Raw genomic sequence first — 23,022 nt, forward strand, 5'->3', positions numbered from 1 at the left:
CCGTCGAGGTAACAATTTAGCACTGGGTGGAAATATACCTAATTTTGTGCATACACTCCGTAGAGTGTATTTGTTTAAGCAACATTATGCTCACCGCTGTTCTCTACCTTTCACATTTAGTTGTAAATGTTGGTTAATTTTCGCTTCGAACGATCTTGTTTGTGCAGATATGTATGATAAATTTTGTTTTATGTTTGTGAATAAGTAGCAAAGTGTTAGATAGCCCCCAATTCCTCCCTGCTTTCGAAAAGTACGCTGAATTCGCGGAACAGTGAATGACAACGACGGCACTGGTGGAAGACAGGCCGTTTTTGTACTTGGAGTGCGAGAGGCGGTTATAGAAAAAAAGAATATTTTCGAACCACGATGAAGTGACGACGTCGTGTTTATTGTTTGGACGTCTTGCTGGACCAATGTATCCCGCGTGAGAGTGCCAAGCAGCATTCCAGCCCAAGTACTAGCCCGTGGTTTGGGAACAAATATTTAGGGTCGCCGGAACAGGGAGCATCCACCTACTTTCCCGGCTGAATATAAAGGACCCAGAGGACGCCCTCGCTTTGAAGGATTAAACGAAGGAGCCTGGCTCTCCTCCAAATGTCAAGAAGAGCGAAGCAGGGCGGTCAAAGGTGCCCCTTGGTAAGTACATTGCGGTGACTTCTGGGATCTCTCACAAGAAGTGATTAAATCCGGCGATAATTCGCCATCGTCGCTAGAGAGGTTCCCACAAAGAAGCAAAGCTTAGCTAATAGTCAAAGACCGCTGCTGAAGCAGTTCCAAAACTGCCCAAGAGAACGCGGCCATTTTCTCCAGCATCAGCAGATCAATAGCAGGAGGAAATAAAACCAGTTAAAATTTATATTTATTTGTTTTTCTATTTTCGTTGTTTGTGTACGGGAATCCGAAGGTCTGGTAGAAGCACCTAGGCCGTCCTGACAAATTGGGTTTGTCCGGAAAACTAGAACTCCTACTTATCAAGTGTCATATTAATCGAGCACAAGACCTATAAAAAGGTTTCAAAAGTAGAAAAATCTCTTCGAATCCAATTGATCCCATTTTTATTTTTTTCATATAATTTTTAAATAAAATAAAAATTTTGATTGCAAAAATCGTAATTTTGGGGTCAAATCGAATTGTAAGATCTGTGAATAATGTATAAATCCGAATACATAGTTTTGAAAATCATGTCAAAATGAAGTCCTTGGAAAAAACGTATGTAAGTTGGTTCCCCTGCCTACTAGGGCTTAACAAATAGAGCACACTATGACCAATAGAAACAAAAGTTAAGCTAACCACCTAACCTAACAAAATAACTAATAAGACTACCTTTTAAGATGTACTACAAGCACAGACACTAGTAGAAAGTGAAGACAGATATTTGCGGTAAATCAGTGCTGTTTGGCTGGATTTTCCAACTTCCAATGACTTTTTTCATGATTTGTTCGAGAAAAAATACATTTTTATTTAATTTACACTGTCAGATACTTTATGTAAGTGAATATTTCTTTTTTCTTTACATTTGTTTGTGAGAGTTAATGATAGGGATCAAGAGTAGCCAGTGTTACAGGGATCAACACTACCTGTTGTATGGAAAAGTTGTATAATATAATACAACTTTTCCAAAACATATGTAATACGTTTGATTTGTTTTTTAAACGTCATAAATGACCAAATATGTAATTTTCTTTTTATATTGTGATAACTTTTTGTGTTTAGATTATGCGATATAGCAGGGGAATCACATATCCCCAAGGATCAAGTGTCCTCACTCTCCCCTATAGCAAATGAGATGGTAGAGATGCCGCGTATTTATTCCATAGATACCAGCGTCTTTAGGTGTACTTATTTAAACGAAGAGCACAGTAAGTGTCTTTCCGGCCCCCGTTCGCTCGGAAAAGTAACATTTTTTGTTCATAGGTTGATACATCAATCACTTTCACTTCAACTGTACATTTGAAGGAGGTTCTCTTTGAAGTTATTAAGCTAGTTTAGTTATTATAGTTTTATTCCGCGTGAGCTTTGATGAACTAGTCCTCCAAATCATAGGACACCGGAAGAGAATGACCCTTAGGGTTAAATCCTCCATAATACACAACAACTAACATCTAATATCGTAGGACATTATCAAATCAGTAAAAGCTATTGACCGCTTACCTACACGCATCACATACAAATCCATGTGTAAAAGGCGTCAACCTGTAGCTCAATTTTCGTCCAGTTGGCTGAAAAATAATACTGCAAAATTCGATTCATCTTGGCACATGTCAGATTGAAACTGATGCTTAAAAATAGGACAATGCCGTAAACCAAACACCGATATCGGGCGGGGCTAACTTTCAGTCATTTCCGCTATCACTTTTTCACGTTCATTTCGCCGCCCCAGATTTCGATTTTTTCGGCCATACCTTCCTTCCCTTTTCAAATGTAAAAGCACACAATGGCTACCCGCACCCGACAGGTTCAACAGTCAGCAAGCGCGAATTCAAATTTCCACTGCCATCCCGTCTGTTGCACTGAACCTGGCGGTGACAGGCGACATTTCCATACAAAGCGCATTGATAAAACAGTGCGCATCCGTGGTTTCCCGTGGGAAATTGAAATTTTAGATTTACAAAACCCTTGTCCGCGTCCAACGTAAATCGAAGAAACGTAGTGAAATCGAATGGGGAATCCATCACGTTGAAATCTAGCACCGTTGCGATGTTGCGTCTGTTTGCAAACAGTTGGCAAACACGACGAAAACCTGTTAAGGACTTTACCGGGCATTGCCAGAAACGAGCAGAGTGTCTCCGCCGGAAAAATAATGAATTGGAAACAAATTTATGCCGCTTTTCAAAACACACAAAGGATGAATGGCTTTGGGTAAGAGTTTCCAAAGTTGACGCGGATGACAGATTCCGGAGCTATCGATTTTCATACAATGTTCAATGAATTGATGAGCGAGACTCTGATAAGATCAATATCGCTCGTTATGATGAATCTTCACGGATCACAGCTGTATATTCTAGTTTCATAATAAGGCGTGATGATAGCTGTCTCTGAACCTATGCAAACATGAATTTACTACTCACCCGTATTTTTCCTTCTACAAAATGCTCATGTCCCAGCAGTAGCTTGAGCCGGGAGACGGACCGTTCATATCGGCTGTTTGCCGTTCCTTTTCGGCCACTCTTCGAATTCGTTGTCGTGTAGCCAGTCGCGGGTGGTCCCACCGTAGCTAGATCTGCGGATTGCACCGATGGTCCGGTCGTTGCTAACGACAGAGCAGATGAGATGATAGCTGCCGCCACCGGAGCTACCAGTGTGTGGTGCGGGAGCGAATTTCCATTCCGCACCAACCGGTCATCGTCTTCGGTAGCGGTGGCCGATTTTTGATGTAGGGAAGACTTGGTTGGTTTTCTACCGCTAGGACTGGTGCCGTTGACGTCTGGATTACTACTGTCATCGGCTACATGGCCGCTTCGAGTCACCGGCACGGTGAGTACCTCCAGCCTGGACGGTGGCTGTATCTTACCCAGCGGCCGATCGTTGATAAACCATTCAAGCCGGGCAGCTGGCAGTGACTCATTTGATATGCAAACAACCTCGAGAAACTCGTCGGCACCGTAGTATGGCTTCATGTCCGCTATCACCGGGTCGCTTTTGGGTAAATCTGCGAATAGGAAAAAAAATATTCGGTGAACACGGTATTCATTTAAACCGTGAAAAGCGACCCGTCATAACCTACCTACTACATTTAAATCTCTAGTGACTATCTGCGTATGGAAAGATGGTGCCGCTTCCGTTATCTCGCAGCTGTACTTCCCGCTCGTGTGCGGTTCCACGTTTGCCAGAATCACGTGGCTCGCATTGGAATGATTAACCTGGCAGGAGAACAAACAGCAGTAAGAAATTAAGAGGACTTCCAGAAATTAAAATATACACAACTTACATCAACACTTATTCCAGCCTTTGGAAAAATCTTAATCGACGGAATTTCCTTCGATGTGTAGCGAAAAAATTCGTGCTTCCCTTTGTACCACTTGACCGAGTAGAGATCCTCGTCCGGCAGGTCACACTCGCAAATGAGTACGGCCGAGCCACCTAGTGTCACCGCTGGTGGAACTCGGATGTGAACACTTTCCAATCCATGGACGTGGTAGGATACTGAAAATTAACGAGGAAAAATAAACTTAGAAACTTCATTATGATAATTGTTTGCAACAAAGGCGATTATAATCTAATAAGCTTATAATCTTCTTTTCGTGGAACGAATTTCGTAGCAACAATATGGTTTCCGCTGATAAACACGAAAAGGTAGACTAATCTCTATTTGAATACACCTTCCATTCCGTGCACACGATAACAAAAGATAAATTGATGCCACTACACTATATAAGAAAAGCCCCCATCAGGTATCCTCCAGATGGTTTTTCTTTTCTCCGGTTGTTTCGGGAGTGAATGACGAGAATTTAGGAAATATAATGATACCGCAAAAAGTGGCTGCTTTACGTCCGGACGAGGCAAGAGCTTAAGTGGATTCCAACGAAGTGTAAGTCTTCATCGAAGGTCCATAGCAGAGGGTGAATCATCGCTTGTAATGTTAGGGGGAAGAGATGAAAACCATTTGAGTGGATCTAATCTTTCCATCAAAATAACATAAAACAGCAACGGATTGGTACTACCACAGGCAACCAGACGCAACGCTAATAGTAAAACCTCAATTTTCTATCAGCACAGCTCGACGCGGAGAATTTTGCTTCGGAGAGGATCAACAATTTATTGCAAAATTTAATTAGTTCTTATGGCTTGAGCTGACTGATTATAAATTATGTTGTTTTCTGTCAAATCATTGCATGAATTCAAGTATCATATTATCATGTAAGCATAAGGTAAATACTCTTGTTCCGCCCTTTTTCTCCACGGAACTACATCGAAGCATAACTTCGTGAGAGGGGCTCTTTTTGTTCTCGTCGCATCATTTTGTTTAGCTTACGAGTTTTCCACAGCTATCTGGGAGCCTCACTTGATCCATGAAATGGCTCGACTTTTGAGTCTTTTGTCTCTCGACTCTTCTTTTTCTCTTCGTCATTCTCTTCATCTATTCTGCCGTTTACATCCTCTGTGTACATGAGCCATTTGGCCTTGAGCTCCACCCGGATATTCACCAGCAGTAAATACACCCAAAACAAAAATCTCTTGCAATAGTTGCAAGCGACAATCACTTGCAAATAATGTTAGCATCGATTGCAATTTTGCAGTGAAAGCCGCTTGCAATCGCTGCAAGCGTATAAAATCATTTCATCTCTCGCTATACGTACATACGTTTCTTCAACACACTGTCAAAGGATTACCACCACATTCACGTGCCTATGCTGGTTGTTATAGCAACGCACGGGGAGTTTTTATTTTCCGTCTACTTTTTATTCATTCCTCTCCAACATCATCAAACGCAATATTGTGGCTTATTTATTACACACGAGCCATCATCACATTGCAGATGTGCTTATACTACGAGTTTTAACGCTCTCTCAAAATGTGGAAAGATAGAACGGTGTCTATAGTCAGTGCTACGATGCGCAAGGACGTGAGCTCAAGTCTGGGTGCATCTTTTACTTTTTTTCATTAATCGTGAAGTGTGGTGTTTATATACGACTTTTATCCAATCATAATTATCTAATAGCATGGTTGGATGAATTAAGTGTTGATTAGTGACCTCCCCGTGCGGGGCTCATTTTCCAGTGCCAGTTTTTTTCTAACGCATGCGTCACCAATACATATACATCGCTAATACATAAACAAAATTCGTTTTATTCTGTTTCTTGCATTACATGCAAGGAAGCTTCTTGCAATTTTTGTACATTACCAGAATGCTTGCAATTTTCGCTCGTATTTATTGCATTAATGTAAGCGATTCTTATACACAGAAAAAAATATTTTGTAATTTTAAGTTTATTTTCATGCACATATTTGGAGCATGAATATAAATGTAAAATTAAGTCTCACCACAAATACACACGACTTGTCGTGCTTTCTTCAACGAATTTCATTATAATTTTACACGTGGATTGAAAATTACAGTTTCATTAAACGGAAAACCAATGCACTTCAATGTATTTTTATTGGATTATTGCTGTAAAATGAATGCCATGTAATATTACACGAATTGAAATGTAAAATTGTATGCTTTTTGACGCTTCAATTGAGTGCATTGATTTTAATGTAATTTTCAATCAATTGTTTGATTGAAGCTTTGTATGTTTACATTCGTATTGATTTACATGTCGTTTAAATTTCATCATTTTTTGGTGTGTAGGGTCTGTTTTGGGTGTAATCACAAACCGTTTTGCTCCAGTTTCCGATATCCATTTGTAAGCAATATATCTCCAGATTTTGTGAGCCATTTAGTTCACAGCTATATCAAGATCTACTCGGATAGTCCCCGGCAGTGCGGTAAAATATCAATTTCAAACGAAAATATTCGTTTCAAGTGAAACTGCGAGTCTTTCACTGTAAGCATTCACCACTATATCAATTGAGTTCTGCTGCCGTCTTCGTTTGAGTCACTCAGAGTTCACTGTCAATTGAATAACAGGCTCTGGTCATTTGACGTTTTTGTCTGTTTAGATTCTATTGAAAGCCAACCTCACATTAGCACGGTCTCAGCTAATGGAAGTGAACCATTCCAATGAACCACTCACAAATGAATATGAATGAACACTCAGGGGGAGTGGGCGTAGCGTATTGGTAAATCGATTGCCTTGTACGCAGCGCACCTGGGTTCGAGTCCCGACCCCGCACATAGGGTTAGAAATTTTTCCTAAGAGATTTTTCTAACCCGAAGAGGCGAATGACCTTAGGGTTAAAACCTCTATAATTGAAAGAAAAATGAACACTCACTGACATGAAAATAACTCCGACCAAGATAACAAATACATATAAGGTAAAGGCTATGATAAGGCGAGGCAACTCAAGACGGATACAGGTAGGAACATTTTTTCTCTGTATGAGTGAGGTTGTAATTGTTTTCGATGGAGCTAATAAATCAGGAGGATATGAAAAAGAAAAGAATAAACAGTGTAGTAGTGGGTTTTCTGTGAATATATGTTTTGTTTTGATTTAGTAATAATTATTTTTTATTAGCAGTTGCAAGATAAAAAGTGTCCCTAAGTAATCGAATCGGAAGATCCGAGGTGAAACCCGGTCTTTTACCTATTTTATTCGTGCGCCAAAGAATCGGGATGCTCGTCCGGATGTTTATGTTTACTACCAGAGGCCCGGCGGCCATGCTTAATTTTACAAGTATAAAACAAATACATTTAATAATGACAAATGTTCCGAACCTTTTTTTCTCTTCATCTTGGAGCAGTTGTCTCTGTATTTTTAGTTTTCTTAAATTAAAGATATCGTTCAGTACAACGGGAGTCAGTAATATTTAACTCCCAGAATTATTACGATAATGGCCCCACCTCATTTCCACACAAAGGCGTAAGCTGAACGACTCATTTAGAAGGTAATATTCATATAGGTAATTAAAAGCCACCTAGGGATGGGCGTAGCGTAGTTGGTAAATCGATTGTCTTGTACGCAGCGCACTTCGGTTCGAGTCTCGACCCCGCACATAGGGTTAGAAATTTTTCATAAGAGATTTTTCTAACCCGAAGAGGCGAATGACCTTAAGGTTAAAACCTCTATAATTGAAAAAAAGCCTCCTTGCAGACCGATGTTCGGAAACTGGTCCCACTATAGAGTCTACATATTTTTGATAAAAAATGGTATGGTACCGAAAATACCGGTACTGGCTTTTTCAGTATCGGTATTACGGTACCAATCCTAAATATATGTCTATATCGCTTTTGCAAGGCTGGTCAGTAGATGAAAGAAACTGATGATTGAGGACATTTTGCAATTAATCCAATATGGTGACTATTGATTAGGGATCATCCATAAATGACGTAGCATTTTTTAGTGATTTTTAACACCCCCCTCCCCCATCGTAGCATTTCGTCACAAACCCCTAAATACCCCCTGGCAATTACGTTGCTTGACGGTAAACCTCCCCCCCTCCTTGACCCCGTAAAAAATTTAAAAGAATAAAAAACGATGTTAGTTAGATGAAACGGGTAAAGCTACGTAGCATGACATAACCCCCTACTCCCTGTCGTCACACATTATCACAAAATACAAAACTCCCCCATCCCCCATATAATGCTACGTCATTTATGGATGATCCCTTACCTTAAATCAATAAACCCACCTTCGATATAACCAGTTTATAGCATTTTTATCGAGCAAAATCTTTTCGAATTCTTACTGAAAGAGAACATCGATAATTCTCGTGTCTGTAGACTGTGCTCGTAATGTGTTCCTATAGAACCAGTGTGGAAGTGTTTTACCCCTTTACCATGTCATAGGAATTGTGTACAGGAAAATATTGGTATAGGTGCAAAGAAAATGGCTAAATTACATATTTGATTTGGTCGACAATGACTGGGCAGTGCGTAAGCCTCTTGTACCTGAAGGCATAAAATAGACCCCACTTGCGGTCCTTAGCTTCCTGCCCAGTAACTCCTAGCCCTGGCCTCCTCGTGGCGTCGACTGGGATACGAGTAACCTTAGTGAAGATCGGGTAACCAACCCCGGTGGGAACTTTGGTCGTATGCTGGCAGGGAAGGGGGGGGTTACCCTTCTTCGGAAGGTGTAAATCTGTTCTGGTGTCCAGGTGGGACCTTAAGCAGTCCTGGCACGACGGCCCACCGGCGAGACAGGTGGTTGGCGTAGGCCCTATAAGCCGACCCAGAACAATCGGCAACGACCCAGGCGACGAATAAAGGATAACGATTGGAAACTCGGAACATGGAACTGCAGATCGCTCGGCTTCGCAGGATGTGACAGGATAATCTACGACGAGCTACACCCCCGCAACTTCGATATCGTGGCGCTGCAAGAACTTTGCTGGACGGGACAGAAGGTGTGGAAAAGCGGGCATCGAGCGGCTACCTTCTACCAGAGCTGTGGTACAACCAACGAGCTGGGAACCGGCTTCATAGTGCTGGGCAAGATGCGCCAACGTGTGATCGGGTGGCAGCCGATCAACGCAAGGATGTGCAAGTTGAGGATCAAAGGCCGTTTCTTCAACTACAGCATCATCAACGTGCACTGCCCACACGAAGGGGGACCCGACGACGAGAAAGAAGCGTTCTACATGCAGCTGGAGCAGACATACGACGGTTGCCCTCTGCGAGACGTGAAAATTGTCATCGGCGACATGAACGCACAGGTAGGAAGGGAGGCAATGTACAGACCGGTGATCGGGCCTAACAGCCTGCATCCCGTATCAAATGACAACGGCCAACGATGTGTGAACTTCGCAGCCTCCCGCGGAATGGTAATCCGAAGCACCTTCTTCCCTCGCAAAGATATCCACAAAGTCACCTGGAGATCACCGGACCAAGTAACAAAAAATCAAATCGACCACGTTCTAATCGACGGTAGATTCTTCTCGGACATCACAAACGTCCGCACTTATCGCAGTGCGAATATAGATTCGGACCACCACCTGGTTGCGGTATGCTTACGCTCAAAACTTTCGACAGTGCATAGCTCTCGTCGAAGCCGAACGCCGCGGCTAAACATTGAGCGGCTACAAGATGGCAGAGTGGCTCAAGAATGCGCGCAGCAGCTGGAAGTGGCACTACCAACGGAAGAGCAGCTAGGCGCAGTTGCCCTTGAAGATGGCTGGAGAGATATCCGATCCGCTATAGGTAGCACCGCAGCCACTGCACTAGGTACGGTGGGCCCGGACCGAAGAAGCGACTGGTACGACGGCGAATGCAAGCAGTTAGTCGAAGAGAAGAATGCAGCATGGGCGAGAATGCTGCAACACCGCACGAGGGCGAACGAGGCGCGATATAAACAGGCACGGAACAGGCAGAACTCGGTTTTCCGGACCAAAAAGCGCCAGCAGGAAGACCGAGATCGCGAAGCGATGGAGCAGCTGTTCCGCGCTAAAGACACACGGAAATGTTACGAGAAGTTGAACCGCTCGCGCAGGGGCCACGTACCACAGGCCGACATGTGCAGAGATACAAACGGGAATCTTCTCACGGACCAGGTGAGGTGTGAGGTGATCCAGAAGTGGCGGCAGCACTACGAAGAACACCTGAACGGCGATGCAGCAGACGACGAGGATGGCACGGTAACGCACCTGGGAGCACGCGCGGAAGACATTACACTACCGGCTCCGGATCTCCAAGAAATCCAGGAGGAGATCAGCCGGCTCAAAAATAATAAAGCCGCTGGGGTTGACCAAATACCAAGCGAGCTACTAAAACACGGTGGCGAGCCACTGGCTAAAGCGCTGCACTGGGTGATTACCAAGATTTGGGAGGAGGAGATTTTACCGGAGGAGTGGATGGAAGGTGCCGTGTGTCCAATCTACAAAAAGGGCGACAAGCTGGATTGCTGTAATTACCGAGCAATCACCCTGCTGAACGCCGCCTACAAGGTACTCTCCCAAATACTATGCCGTCGACTATCACAAATTGCAAGAGAGTTCGTGGGGCAGTACCAGGCGGGTTTCATGAGCGAACGACCTACCACGGACCAGGTGTTCGCTCTTCGTCAAGTACTGCAGAAATGCCGCGAGTACAATGTACCCACACATCATTTGTTCATCGACTTCAAAGCCGCATACGACACTATCGATCGAGATCAGCTATGGCAGATTATGCACGAGTACGGATTCCCGGACAAACTGACGCGATTAGTGAAGGCGACGATGGATCGGGTGATGTGCGTAGTACGTGTCTGAGGGACGCTCTCGAGTCCCTTCGAATCACGCAGAGGGTTACGGCAAGGTGATGGTCTCTCGTGTCTGTTATTCAACATCGCGCTGGAAGGTGTAATAAGAAGAGCAGGGATCGACACGAGTGGTACGATTTTCACAAAGTCCGTTCAGCTACTTGGCTTCGCCGATGACGTTGATATTATTGCACGAAACTTTGAGAAGATGGAGGAAGCCTACATCAGCTGTTGGGGGAGCCGCCCATCTGTCATACCGCGAAAATCGGACGACTACGGTGGGCCGGGCACGTAGCCAGAATGTCGGACAATAGCCCGGTGAAAACGGTTCTCAATTGCAATCCGACCGGTACAAGAAGTGGAAGACGATTTGCGGACCCTTCGCAGACTGCGTGGCTGGCGACGCGCGGCCATGGACCGAGTGGAATGGAGGAATCTTTTGTATACGGCACAGGCCACTTCGGCCTTAATCTGTTAATAAATAAACAAAAAAAATATTTGATTTTAACAATGAATTTGACAGCTTCGTACAATTATGATAGCATACTGCAGCTATCATATTTCTTTTACAAAATTTCTTAAATTCGCAGATTTCAGACGAAAAATAATGAATCTAGCAATAATAGCTTATTGGAACTGGTTGCAATGAAAAACGTTATTTGGTAGTACGTTCATCTCTATTATATTTTTGTTGCAAATTTGATTCTGATGAATAGGCTGTTATGCTGGCCAAATTTGCTAGAAACATGTAGTATGTGATAAAAATGGTGGATTGATAAGTACCAGATAAATGTTGGCGAAATGTGTGTTAATATTATGTGCATTATAGCAACATATCTAAATATGACAAAGAAATTGGCTGCGCTGCCAACCTCCCTAGCTGCATACAGTCATTTGTCATCTGGCACAAGAAACGCTAGATAACCAAAAATATGAAGCTAGTCATCTCTTCTTGTCTTAGGTTTAATACCCTAATAGAAGAGAAGACAATCGCGTAGCTAATTTGATCCAGTCCTAACCTCAATATTGAACCAGCTTCTGATTGGTCGCTTAGCCAGTCAAGAGCGTTCATAATATTTATAAACGGGATAAAAAACAGTGCTGCTGAATCTATTCTGGCTAGTTTTCATAAACATCAACATTCAAATATATTGAATAAAAGTCCAGACTGACGATATAGCTACGTGTATCGTTAATTTAATTTTCAAATGCTGTTAATATTATGAATTCTTGGTACAGGTGCGATCTTTGAGGTACAGTTATTTTCAGCAATGGTGCAAAGCATGCAAAAAAAATCTGACAACGATGAACGCTTATTGTCTTTAGATTTTCGGCAGGGCTTAGTACAGAAAATTAAGAAGCGCAAGAAGCCTGTTGTCGTCTCTTCTCTTAGGGTTTACCCGGATCTAATTTGACTGGTGCTTACTGGGTAAATTGAAAGCAGATCTATTCATTTGAGAGGATCAAACGAAGGAGGTTGAATATGAATTGCGACCTAGGAGCAGATCACTTGTGAGGCATTTTGAAAAATCAGCGAAATTAAATTTCTTTCCATCAAAATAGAAATTCAAAATGTATTTTGCGTTGCGTGCAATGTATTTTGCGTTGCGTGTAAGACGTCAAAACCCTACAAAAAACTAGCTCTATATTCAACACAACGTCGAATAAAGTGGATCAGCGTAGGACGATTGTTAAACTTTTGTGCGAGGGAGTGCAAAGTTGATAAAAAAATGGAAATTAAATGCATTTTTCTAATTTGATGCAAATTTGTTATACATTCTTAGAGTGATCTGCCCCTAAATTGCGACTCATTTGAAAGCAACGGTGAGTGAAGTGCCATGAACCGAGCTTCAGATCAACAGCAACTGATGCGTTAAATGAATATGAATGCTACCGTAAACGACTGATTGACTGCGTTCATTCAGTTTCGATTGAATGAAATGAAATTTTACTGCCTTGGTCCCCGGCAATTAACTCACTCTACTCCGACTGAGAGTGCCCCGGTGGAGGAATTTCTCCCGAAACTGATACCCGTTTCCTTGAGCCATTTAGTCCCCAGCTTTTTCGGATGCTTCCCGGCAGTGAAAATACTCTACTTTGAACGGGGTTCCCCGGCGACGGAATTTCATTGGGCAACTATGTCCGTTCCGTGAGCCACCTAACTCTCAGCTTTGTCGCGAAATACTCTGATAATCCCCGCACAGTTGGACAAAATGCTACTTTCGACGTTCAAAACCTTTAGCATCCTGGTTATATATCCAGGAGGATATAGTAAAGTGCCTACAGTAAAGAATCTTGGATGAAAATGAGCATTATTTTTAAAACTTTGGTTTTGATCTAAAATGGTAGGAATTGCTCTAGATCATTTATATCTTTTGACAGAGGCGACCTATCAAAAAAATTTCTTCGGTGAAGTTGTTTGTTTTGATATTTTTAACATACGTACCAAAGGCAATTCTACTATATAATCTATGTAGCTGGCGCAATATGACATTTAAACACAATACTCGAGATAATGTATATTAACATTTTAAATGAAAAAATCCCTGGAATTTCTTTTTTATTTCTAAATCTTCAAAAATATATACTATGTCGGCATGAAGTACTAAGTCACTTTACGCTTGTTCGGACATGCCGCAGACTCAGGTAATTCGCATTTCAAATGTCAAAGTATCCTGACTTCTACGGTAGAAGACAAAGGGTTAAGTTACCGAGAAACTCTAAGCTTACTCATATAACCCTATTCAACGCTTCTCTAAACTTCCTTCCTTCAACTTCTTGCTCTTCCTTGAGTACTATAGTTCTTCATATTAAACAATATACTTCACACTCTCTTGTCCCTTGCTAATTAAATTCCGGTACAACAGTTAGAAATTGACGACTATCCACGCTTATAAAAAAGGGAAAAAAATCATTTTCTCGAGTTTGTTTTTAATGGCTACATGACACTACATAGGTCATAGAGTATATGAGTCTTTTGTACACGTGTAAAAAATATCAAACAAATTGCTTTACTGAAGAAAGTTTTTCGACAGAACATCTCTGTCAAAAGATATAACTGATCTAGATCAGTTCCTATTTATCTGGATCAAAACCAAAAAATAAAAAATAATGCTCATTTCCATTCAAAAATAAAAAATAATGCTCATTTCTATTCAAAATAATGCTCATTTCCATTCTGCTGAAGACACTAATTCTCCGAGATACATACATAGTATGTTTGAGGTTTTGAGCATCAAAAGTAGCATTCTGACCCACTGTGATCAGGCGGTGAATCTGTCCGACCGGAAATTCCCCGGCGGTGGATTCCTCCCAATACCGATGCTCGTTTTCGGAAGCCATTTAGCTCCTCGCTTCATCGTGGGCCAGCCGGTAGGTGCCGAGATCTGCCCAGCGATTCCCGGTGGAACGTGGCTTCCGGCTCCGTGGTGTCCCTACCACCCGCCGCTGACTGTTCGACGTGATCTACTCGCTCTGGTCCCAGGCGATGGATCTAGCTCACTTCACGGCGACACGTAAGGTGCACTTATTCAAACAGTTAGCTCTGGTCATTAGTTCGTTGATTTTTTGTCTTATTTCTCTGCAATACCACTAGGATCAGCGCAACTACTCCACTGACGGTATTCCACATCCTTTGTTCTTTACACATCTCTTGCACGAAGCTCACTGCGCTTAGAGACGGTATATCTCTGCGCCGCTTTGGACCGGCAACTTTATTTGTCGGGACCTTGTTGCTACTCCAACGTATACGTCTTTGCACTACGTTGTCAGTTGTTGTCCTGGTTATTCCACGGGCAAACCGGTACAATGCCGAGGCTGGTCAGGTGGTTCCAGGTCGAGCATAGTGTCCGGTACGCTGGGGTGCCAACAATCCCAAACCACTACACACGCCACTCACCTATTCCTCGGCGATGGACGTAGTTTACACCGACGGAGAGTTCCCCGGCGGTGGAAGTTCTCCCCAAAATTGCTTCTTCTGCGGCTTTCACGGGCCAACCAGTAGAGTGCCGACGTCGGCCCGGCGAGTCCGGTCGCAAATTTGCTCCGAGGACCCGATGCAACTTTACATCAACCATCCAGGTTTCATGCCTTTCATCTCTTCCGTTCACATCTCCACTTTATTCAGAGTTTCGCTGGTCATCAGTAAAGCCGACGATCTGAACTTCCCTGAGCAGTTCCAGTGTTAACACTTAATTATACATCATATTCCACGGCTTTGGGTCGGGTATGGAGGGACTCCCACTGTAATTCCAATCAATATCTGCTTCAAAAGTTGGTATAGTTTGCTCTGAGCTCAAACGAAGAAAATTTAACATACTTAAGATTGCGACATTCTCAAGCCACCTGGATATTACGCATTTTGGTGGACATGCTGCTTAGTGATGTGACAATTGCCTTGACAAATCAAGGGAATCAGGAAGCAGGAGCAGCGATGACAACACAACAAGCACCCGGTTTAGCTCAGTAGTTCCAGCACACAGGTGGAACTGAAGCGACTCCAAAGGTGGACAATCGTTCTGGAAGGAAAGACAACCTCAGCCTAGGGACGACTATTCCAGTAGGTAGTTCACCGTTAAGGCAAGGTCGGGATAGAAGGATGTCGTAACTAGACATAACAGGCACACGTTCGCATCGTTTTAGTGCTGCACAAAATGCGGTTTCCGGACTATCTGTGCAAGGTTCGGAAAAGTTACTTCCAGAACCGAGTACTGGTCTAACAAACGAAGGTGGGGTAGAGGTCGATTAGAGTCACGAAGGTAGTATAACAGGGCTCCGAACCCAACGCTCTCGAATGTAATGTGCAACGGAGTATTGGAGAGTGCCCAGGGGAGTTGAGCTCGCCGGCTTTGCAAATAATTTTGTCCTGATGATAACCGGCTCACCACAAGACCAAAGTAATGCTGGTCAGCAACCGTAAAAAAATTCAGCGTGTCGTGATCAGCGTCGGGGTGCAATCTATCCCATCGATGCATGCGCTGAAGCGCCTGGTTGTGATGGTCGACGATTGGTTAAATTACAACACCCATGTCGACTATGTATGTGAGAAGGCTGTAAGGGCAACTAACGTATTGGCAAGGATCATGCCAAGTAAGGGAGGAGCAAGAGGCAGCACGAGACGTCTTCTGGCATGTGATTCATCCTCAATACTAAGTATGACCGACCTGGGCCGCTGCGCTGAACTCGAAGCGGAACCGGACGAAGTTGACAAGCACGTTTCGTCTAATGGCTGTTCGTGTCGCGAATGCGTACAGAACGATATCGTCGGAGGCGTTATGCGTAATTTCCGGAATGATTCCCATCTGCATCACTCTGGCTGAGGGCGTGGAATGCTACCAGCGGAGAAATGCACGTAATGCAAGGAGATTGGTCCGAGCGGAATCGTTGGCTAAGTCGCAGCAAAAGTGGGACAACGCTGAGAAAGGAAGGTGAGCCCACCGACTCATCCCAAATGTGTCTTGGCTTGGGTAGATAGGAAGCATAGCTTGGGTACAAAGGAAGCATGGAGAGGTGAACTTCCATTTGACACAGTTTTCGTCCAGGCACGGATGCTTCCGGAAGTAGCTGCATCGGTTTGGTCACGCTTCGTCACCTCTTTACCCGGAGTTTGTGAACGTGCAAGAGACACCGGAACATGTGGTTCGAAGAAGTCCGAAGGGGCGTGACAGTGGACAATATCGTCGAAGAGTTGTTCCACGACGAGCATATCTTGGACGCTGTCAACAGAGTGGTTACGAGCATAACTCTCCAAGCTGCAGATAAGGTGGCGAATGGATCAACAAAGTAAAGCCATTGGCTAGAACGCCGCCATGGAACCACAAATCGGGTTTCGGGAGAAATTCTGCCACCGGGGAACTCTTCGATGGTGTAGACTGGGTCCACCGCCGGAGACCCACTTGAGTAGTACGCGACGTAGCACCGGGTTCGGGTCGTCGGGGCGCCAACGAAAGAAATTCCGTTGCCGGGAAACTCACAGTCGGAACAGGATAATATCTGAGTTGATCTCGATAAAGCTGGGAGTTAAATGGCTCAAAGAAGCGGTTATCGGTGCCGAGAGAAATTCTACCGTCGGGGAACTATCGGTTGGAATAGGGTAAGTTCACCGTCGAGGACTATCCAAGTAGATCGTGATAAGGCTGCGAACTGAATGACTCACGGAAACATGAGCTAAATGGCTCAAGGAATCCGCACCTAAACGGCTAACGGGGACGAGTGCTAAACGGTGACGTAATCGATGGAGATAAGAATCAAGAAAAGAGTCGAGAGTTAAACCAAAGTTTAAAGGTCGCGCCATTCCATGAACCAATGAGACTCCGAGATAGAGCAGAAGAAAGAGGTGCGACGAAGCCCCCCACGATGAAATACCTTGACTTAGTTCCGTGGGGAAGAAAGGCGTGAAAGAGTAAGGAGTGTTTTTAGTGGCTAGCTACGAACGTGAGTCGTGAGTCCCGTACAATGCCAATACACTACAGGCCAGGAGGCTTTTGAAGATTTTTAACCCTTACTATAAAAAGGGACACGAGAACAACTCGCGTCGATCGGGGTATACTTCATCGCCCTTCGTCATTCCGCATAAACAGAACAGGAACTTCGGCGATAAGTCGATACTCTCCGATTGGGATGAATCAGGCTCACATCACTGGACAAAATTTGAGAGATTGCGAGGTCATTAACGCAATCCAACTCATCAGTTCAGTGAACAGCCGCGAGTTCGATGTCCAGACGTTCGTGAGGAATACAATCCACTGCGAGACGCTTTGCTGCAGTATTTACTACTTCGGGATTCAAGACCATCACAGGACCGGCTGATGGTAGAAGAATGTTGAAAGCGGTACAGAACTGGCCATTCAAGTTCCGGGGGGGAAACGATACCTTCTTGTTTGTCACGCCACCAATGAGTAAGGAGAAGTTATTTATCGTTAAGAAGAACATGAACGCCGACTACTCATCGATCGTCACAGCAGCAAGACAGCATACCATACAGGAAATGGTAGAAATCTTTACCAGCTACGATGAAACAGGCAGGCAGCGTAGGATTCCCATTTCGCATAGTGCGTTGTTAGAGCCGAATTTTGCTACACCCACAACACCAAGACCGGCACTGTCAACAGAGCTTCAACCACGATTCGGTATGGTGCAAGCAGTAGAGATGGAAAAGGCAGGCATACGGGTTGCCGCACAAGACGGATGGACACGAAGAACGCCACGGCTGGGAATCTACAGTAAAGAGTGGTGAGTCCCTAGGGTGGAGCTAGGACTTCTAAATACTTTAATTATTAACCATGGACAGGATAATCGCCCACATGCCATCATCAGTAGGTGATGATCAAGAGGAAACAGATATTCTAGACAGCGGGGCAAACTGCTACTAGGGGGCAGAAACGTAGATATCGTCGAACAGTTAAGCCTGCGAGAAGAGACAGTAGAAGGAGGAATCAAAACGGCGGATGAAACCCAGCACAGAATCACCCATTTCGCGCGAGTACCGATAGTATTCAATGGCCGAAACGAGACCATCCAACTGCTACTAATTCCAACAATTCCAAACTGTGTGATTTGGGATATGAATATCTGGAATAAGTTTGGCGTCAAAACGACTTGCTGTACCTTGAAAAAGGAGCTAGATGTGACCGAGCTGAAGGAAGACGAGCCAATGAAGATCCTGAGCGAAGAGCAACAGCTTCGGAAGACAATCGCAAAATTTCCGGCGGCTTAAGGAAGGCATGGCAGAACAACATTGTACGAGCACAGAGTAGACGTGGTAGATGCGCTGCCCCGCAAACAGCGACACTATCCGATGTCTCCATATGTACTGGAAGAAGTAAACCGCGAGATGATCCGGATGCTGGCTCTGGACGTCATTGCAGAAGCTTGATTCTCTCCGTGGAACAATCCACTGGTGGCAGGTAAAAACAAAACGGGGAAGTACATACAATCAACACACAGGCTTCAACATTTTCAGTAACACCACAAATTACACCTCGAATGTTTCTAACTCAACATCCAGCACAACCAACGAAAAAGCACATAGGCCGAGCGAAAAATCACTCGACCATAAGTATCAATTAGGTTTTACACCAACCAACATAACCCTACAAAATGAGCCGGATGAACTTCGTTTGACAACTCTCGGTGGTTTGTTTACATGAATGTTACGTGAGTTCGAATGTAACAGATGAGCATCCGTTGCACTCGCACTCACGCAAGTGACAAAGTAAACAAACCACCGAGAATTGTCAAACATGAACTTCATTCATCATGAGTTCATTCGTGTCGTCATCTTGTAGAACTCAATATACCAGCAGTGATGGAAGCATGACCTGGCTATTCAGAGGGTAAGACGCTGGTCTCACAAGTCATCATGTATTGCTGACAGTTAACAAAATTTAATGATGACAATAAATATGGTATGGTGGTCTTCTCGAATTCCTAAAAAGTAAGCCATGAAACGGTTGCTATGGAAGACCTTTTCCCACTAAAATCAGTTCTGAAGTGAGCAAGCTAATACTGATTTCGGTTTTAGATCAGAGTCGCCCTAGGTTCGCTCTAATATTTACAAAATCCATACAAAAGTGACAGCTCAGAGCGAACCTAGAGCGAACCTAGAGCGACTCGGCTCAAAAAACGAAATCAGCATAAGAGTGTGAACCCTTCACAGTCTAGCTGTATCAAAACTCAAAACCAGGATTCCATGTACAAAATTTTGTCCCTTTCAAAGCTACTTAGAAACTTGTCGCAAGCGTTTAAGGAAAGCTTTTTTTATGAAGCTGACGGGATGCAAAAATGCAAGTTTGGCGATCTTACACGCCTCCCTCTAGAGACCAGCGTTGTCTTTTTCCCATCAAATTTATCTCCAAGCCTGAAGTTTTGTGCTTTTACATCTACGCGAGCCACTGCTTAAAAACAAAGTTGCGTCACGAAGAAAAGAGCTGAGGTGGAAACTATGCTGGAAAAGTTTTCCCGTTAATCTTAGCTAAAATCGCCAAACTTTTCGTTTCTGCTAACACATTCTGCCCATTTCGTGATTGAGTGAGTTGAAAGTCTAGTACATTCACTATATAGTGTTGCACGCGGAAGCGCAACGAGGAATTGAAGTCCACTTCGGCTTTGTTAGAAGAGCTGCAGCAAAAGGATAGGAAATTTCACTCGAGTGAACTAGTTTTATCCATGGGAAATCCAATCACAGTGGGTGTCATGTAAAACATCGCACTATCACCTTTTTCTCTTGATCGCTTCCCGCTCAAGGATAATCCATTCGTTACCATCCAACTTGTAGCTAGCAAATGTGCCTCCGATAACTAAAGCAATAAAAAAGATGTTTCGTCCTTCGGCAGAGGCGGCGCCAACCGTAGTTGACCACAGAACTGGACCATGCTGCGGGTTTTTTTCGCTTGGTTGTCCTCCTGTTACTGTTATTAAGCCAGGCAGTAGCTAGCACTACGAAGAATGAAAAAATGAAAGCTTTTCAATGACGTTCCTTAACGCGCCACCCGGTGCACTCGATGGAGACGACTACATCCGTCCTTTTGATGAGGGGAGGGAAGCTGAGTTGATACTAATTGGAGTACACGCCTTTCCATGAGAGTTAAATTGTGTAATAGTTAGAGAAAATCACCACACTTACTCGAACGATGGCTGGCCAGAGAGAACACAAGTTGGATTTTTTTTATTCAGAAACGGCTGTGTGAACATTCAAATGAAAATATGATACAAATCAAAGTCGCACTCAAGCTCAAGCGAATGAATAAATAAAGTGAATAAAGTGATACTCCGCTTCGACAGTTTTCATACATCCTATTGTAGATCCTCTATATCGTCCATTAGTACCGTCTGTTGAGTTAAAACTGGTGGCTATTTCTGTATGGTTTTAGTAAAGATTCGCTCCTGTGACTTTTTACATTTCAAGTCACCCGATCGAATGCGCCTCTTTGCGCAAAAGTTCCCCTAGTGCCCCCCTCAACACTGTGTTTCCAATTTTTCTTATTGAAATCTTTAATTGTATTCAAGCTTGCACGCAGGATCCGTACGGTGATTGCTGGATGTATGCTAAAGGCCATTATAAAAAAGAATCTCTTTATAACTTGACAGTCCGTAATCTAGATCAACCATCATCTATTTCATGTCAAAAATTTGACTTTGAACGGATTTACTATGCTACTATGCTAGTCTAAAGTTTAATCCACAGAGCATTTGCACCGTCTACCCCGGATTTCCACCGCAAAACTAAACTCAAATGCGACTCCGAACATTTTAAACTCATTACCCCCACTCGCATCTACTCCCGCTGGAACTTCTCACGTGTCTGATAACGTTCTATTTGCATTCGACTTTCCGACAGCGCCAAACGCGAGCAAACTTTTCCCTCTGGCAGGAAGTTAACATAATGAAAATTCTTGCGCGGAAAAACAGTCGTAATTATCGGAAGAAAGTGACTGCCGCTCGCCGGCTTGCCTGCGCCCTTTCCCTCCTCCAGTACCTTATAAATTGTCATTCCAGAATTCTAATTTGTAATTTAAATTAGTAACAATTATAGAAATTTGCCGCTCGTCATTCCATTTGGACTGTCGAAGAAAAGTTCGTCTACGCGACGGAAAGGCAATTGGCTGGCAAGTCGCCTCCACAACCCGTTTTTCAGGCGAAAATAACTGGTTCGCGCTCCAATCATACGTGCCGGTCGGTACGAGTGTAAGTGGTATAATTTTCATCCGGCAGTAAATTACGATACGGTTTCGGCATTCTTTACCGATTGCGGTATGTGAGAACTGTCGTTAAGAAAATGAGCCGGAATTGATGCTGCCAGGAAGCTTGGTACGCGAACTCGACACGAGTTGCTACTCGATTCTCCGTACTTGTTCAAGATCATAAGGTACACATAATTGAGTGTGCCGGAACCGGATAGGGAATGTCTTGGCGGTTCCTGCAGCCGACTAATTGGAATCTGTCGGATTGTATCTGGGGAAGTTATTTGGTAGGTACAATTATGTACATGTGATAAATGGTGTCATACCCAGGCTGCTCTCTACTTTTGTTACTAGCGATTACAGTGAACGATAACTAACAGTCGCACGATCTAGTGTGCATTATCGTGAGAACTAAACTGCCGTTCCACGCATAATTGTCCCATGTATATAGGAATATATACTTATAACGGCAGAAAAGACTGTGCCGAAAAAAGGATATCCAAATATGTTCCATTCCAATCTAATAAAAATGAAATTTGATTCTAATTATTTTTCTCAATTTTTTTATCGAACACATTTCATCATCTTCCGGACAAATAAATCATGACTTTGTTTTGGACGCTTTGGCCTAAAATTTCTTTGAGCTTCTGCATCATCCAAACGGCTTTTCCAGTCTTTCTGAAGACCCTTTTCACGATCGCCCTTACGTAACGTTGTGTGGATCGCAGCTGAGAGCAATTTGGTCCGATTGGTGTCTTTCTCAACGATGTCTACATCCGTTTCCGTGAGTCAAATGAGAGTTGTTTTGGTGTAGTGCATCGACGCTAAATCTGGCGAAACCAGCGGAGGGGTACTATTCTTATCATATAAGGGGCTTCTACAGACACTCGGATCGATAAATTGCCGCATTTATAGTTTCGGTAAAGTAAAAATTGGTAGTCTTCAAACCGCAGAAACATATTGCTTGCCATATCACCAATTATCGAAAAAAAATTCTCCACTTGAGTCGCCCTGTCCCCATCGCTTGAATCCTCCCCTATAACAGCAGTATAATATTGTGGACCTGTAAAAGTTTCTGAGTTCTCTTTCACATAAGTCTTGTCGTTTTTATTTTCGATTTTAAGCGGTTTTCGTTTGTATTGTCATTAGATGCTGATATTTCATGCTATTTTTAGGCATATTCCGACAACAAATTTAGATAGATTCCTCTTTCGATGTAATAAGCATTTTATGTAAGACTTTATGCACAAATTTAAGATAACCATTTTTATCGTTATCGTCCCTATTGAACACCCCTAGTTCTCCATACAAACTTTGGTTTTAAATTGCGAAGAACTGTTCCATTTTTTTCAAAAATTTCTTCACCCCCTAATGGGACCCCAAACTTTCGGCATTTGTTTTTTAGTTCTACTCCCCGATCTTGTATTGAACAGTGTTATCGACTCACCCATTACTGAGACTTAATAACTTTACCCTATATGTTAAGTAAAGTTGTCGTACTTTTCAGTGCCCAGCTTTTGGTATAAAGAGTAGCAAGGATGGCTCCAATTTTAGCAATGTCTCA

At 43.4% G+C, this 23,022-nt stretch overlaps 1 protein-coding gene across 2 annotated transcripts in view; it reads right to left on the minus strand.

Annotated features, from left to right (window-relative positions):
- The window catches only part of LOC131679575 (uncharacterized), a 174,912-nt gene that overhangs the window by 46,422 nt on the left and 105,468 nt on the right, over positions 1 to 23,022 (minus strand). For both annotated transcript variants that reach the window (XM_058960315.1, XM_058960323.1), the window contains exons 3-5: positions 3,929 to 4,143; positions 3,725 to 3,860; positions 3,069 to 3,649 (exon numbers count right to left, since the gene is read on the minus strand). In XM_058960315.1, the coding sequence (XP_058816298.1) occupies positions 3,069 to 3,649; positions 3,725 to 3,860; positions 3,929 to 4,143 (932 nt within the window). The remainder of the gene's footprint in view (positions 1 to 3,068; positions 3,650 to 3,724; positions 3,861 to 3,928; positions 4,144 to 23,022) is intronic.

The sequence above is a fragment of the Topomyia yanbarensis genome, chromosome 1 (assembly GCF_030247195.1).
Source record: "Topomyia yanbarensis strain Yona2022 chromosome 1, ASM3024719v1, whole genome shotgun sequence".
Lineage (NCBI taxonomy): Eukaryota > Metazoa > Arthropoda > Insecta > Diptera > Culicidae > Topomyia > Topomyia yanbarensis.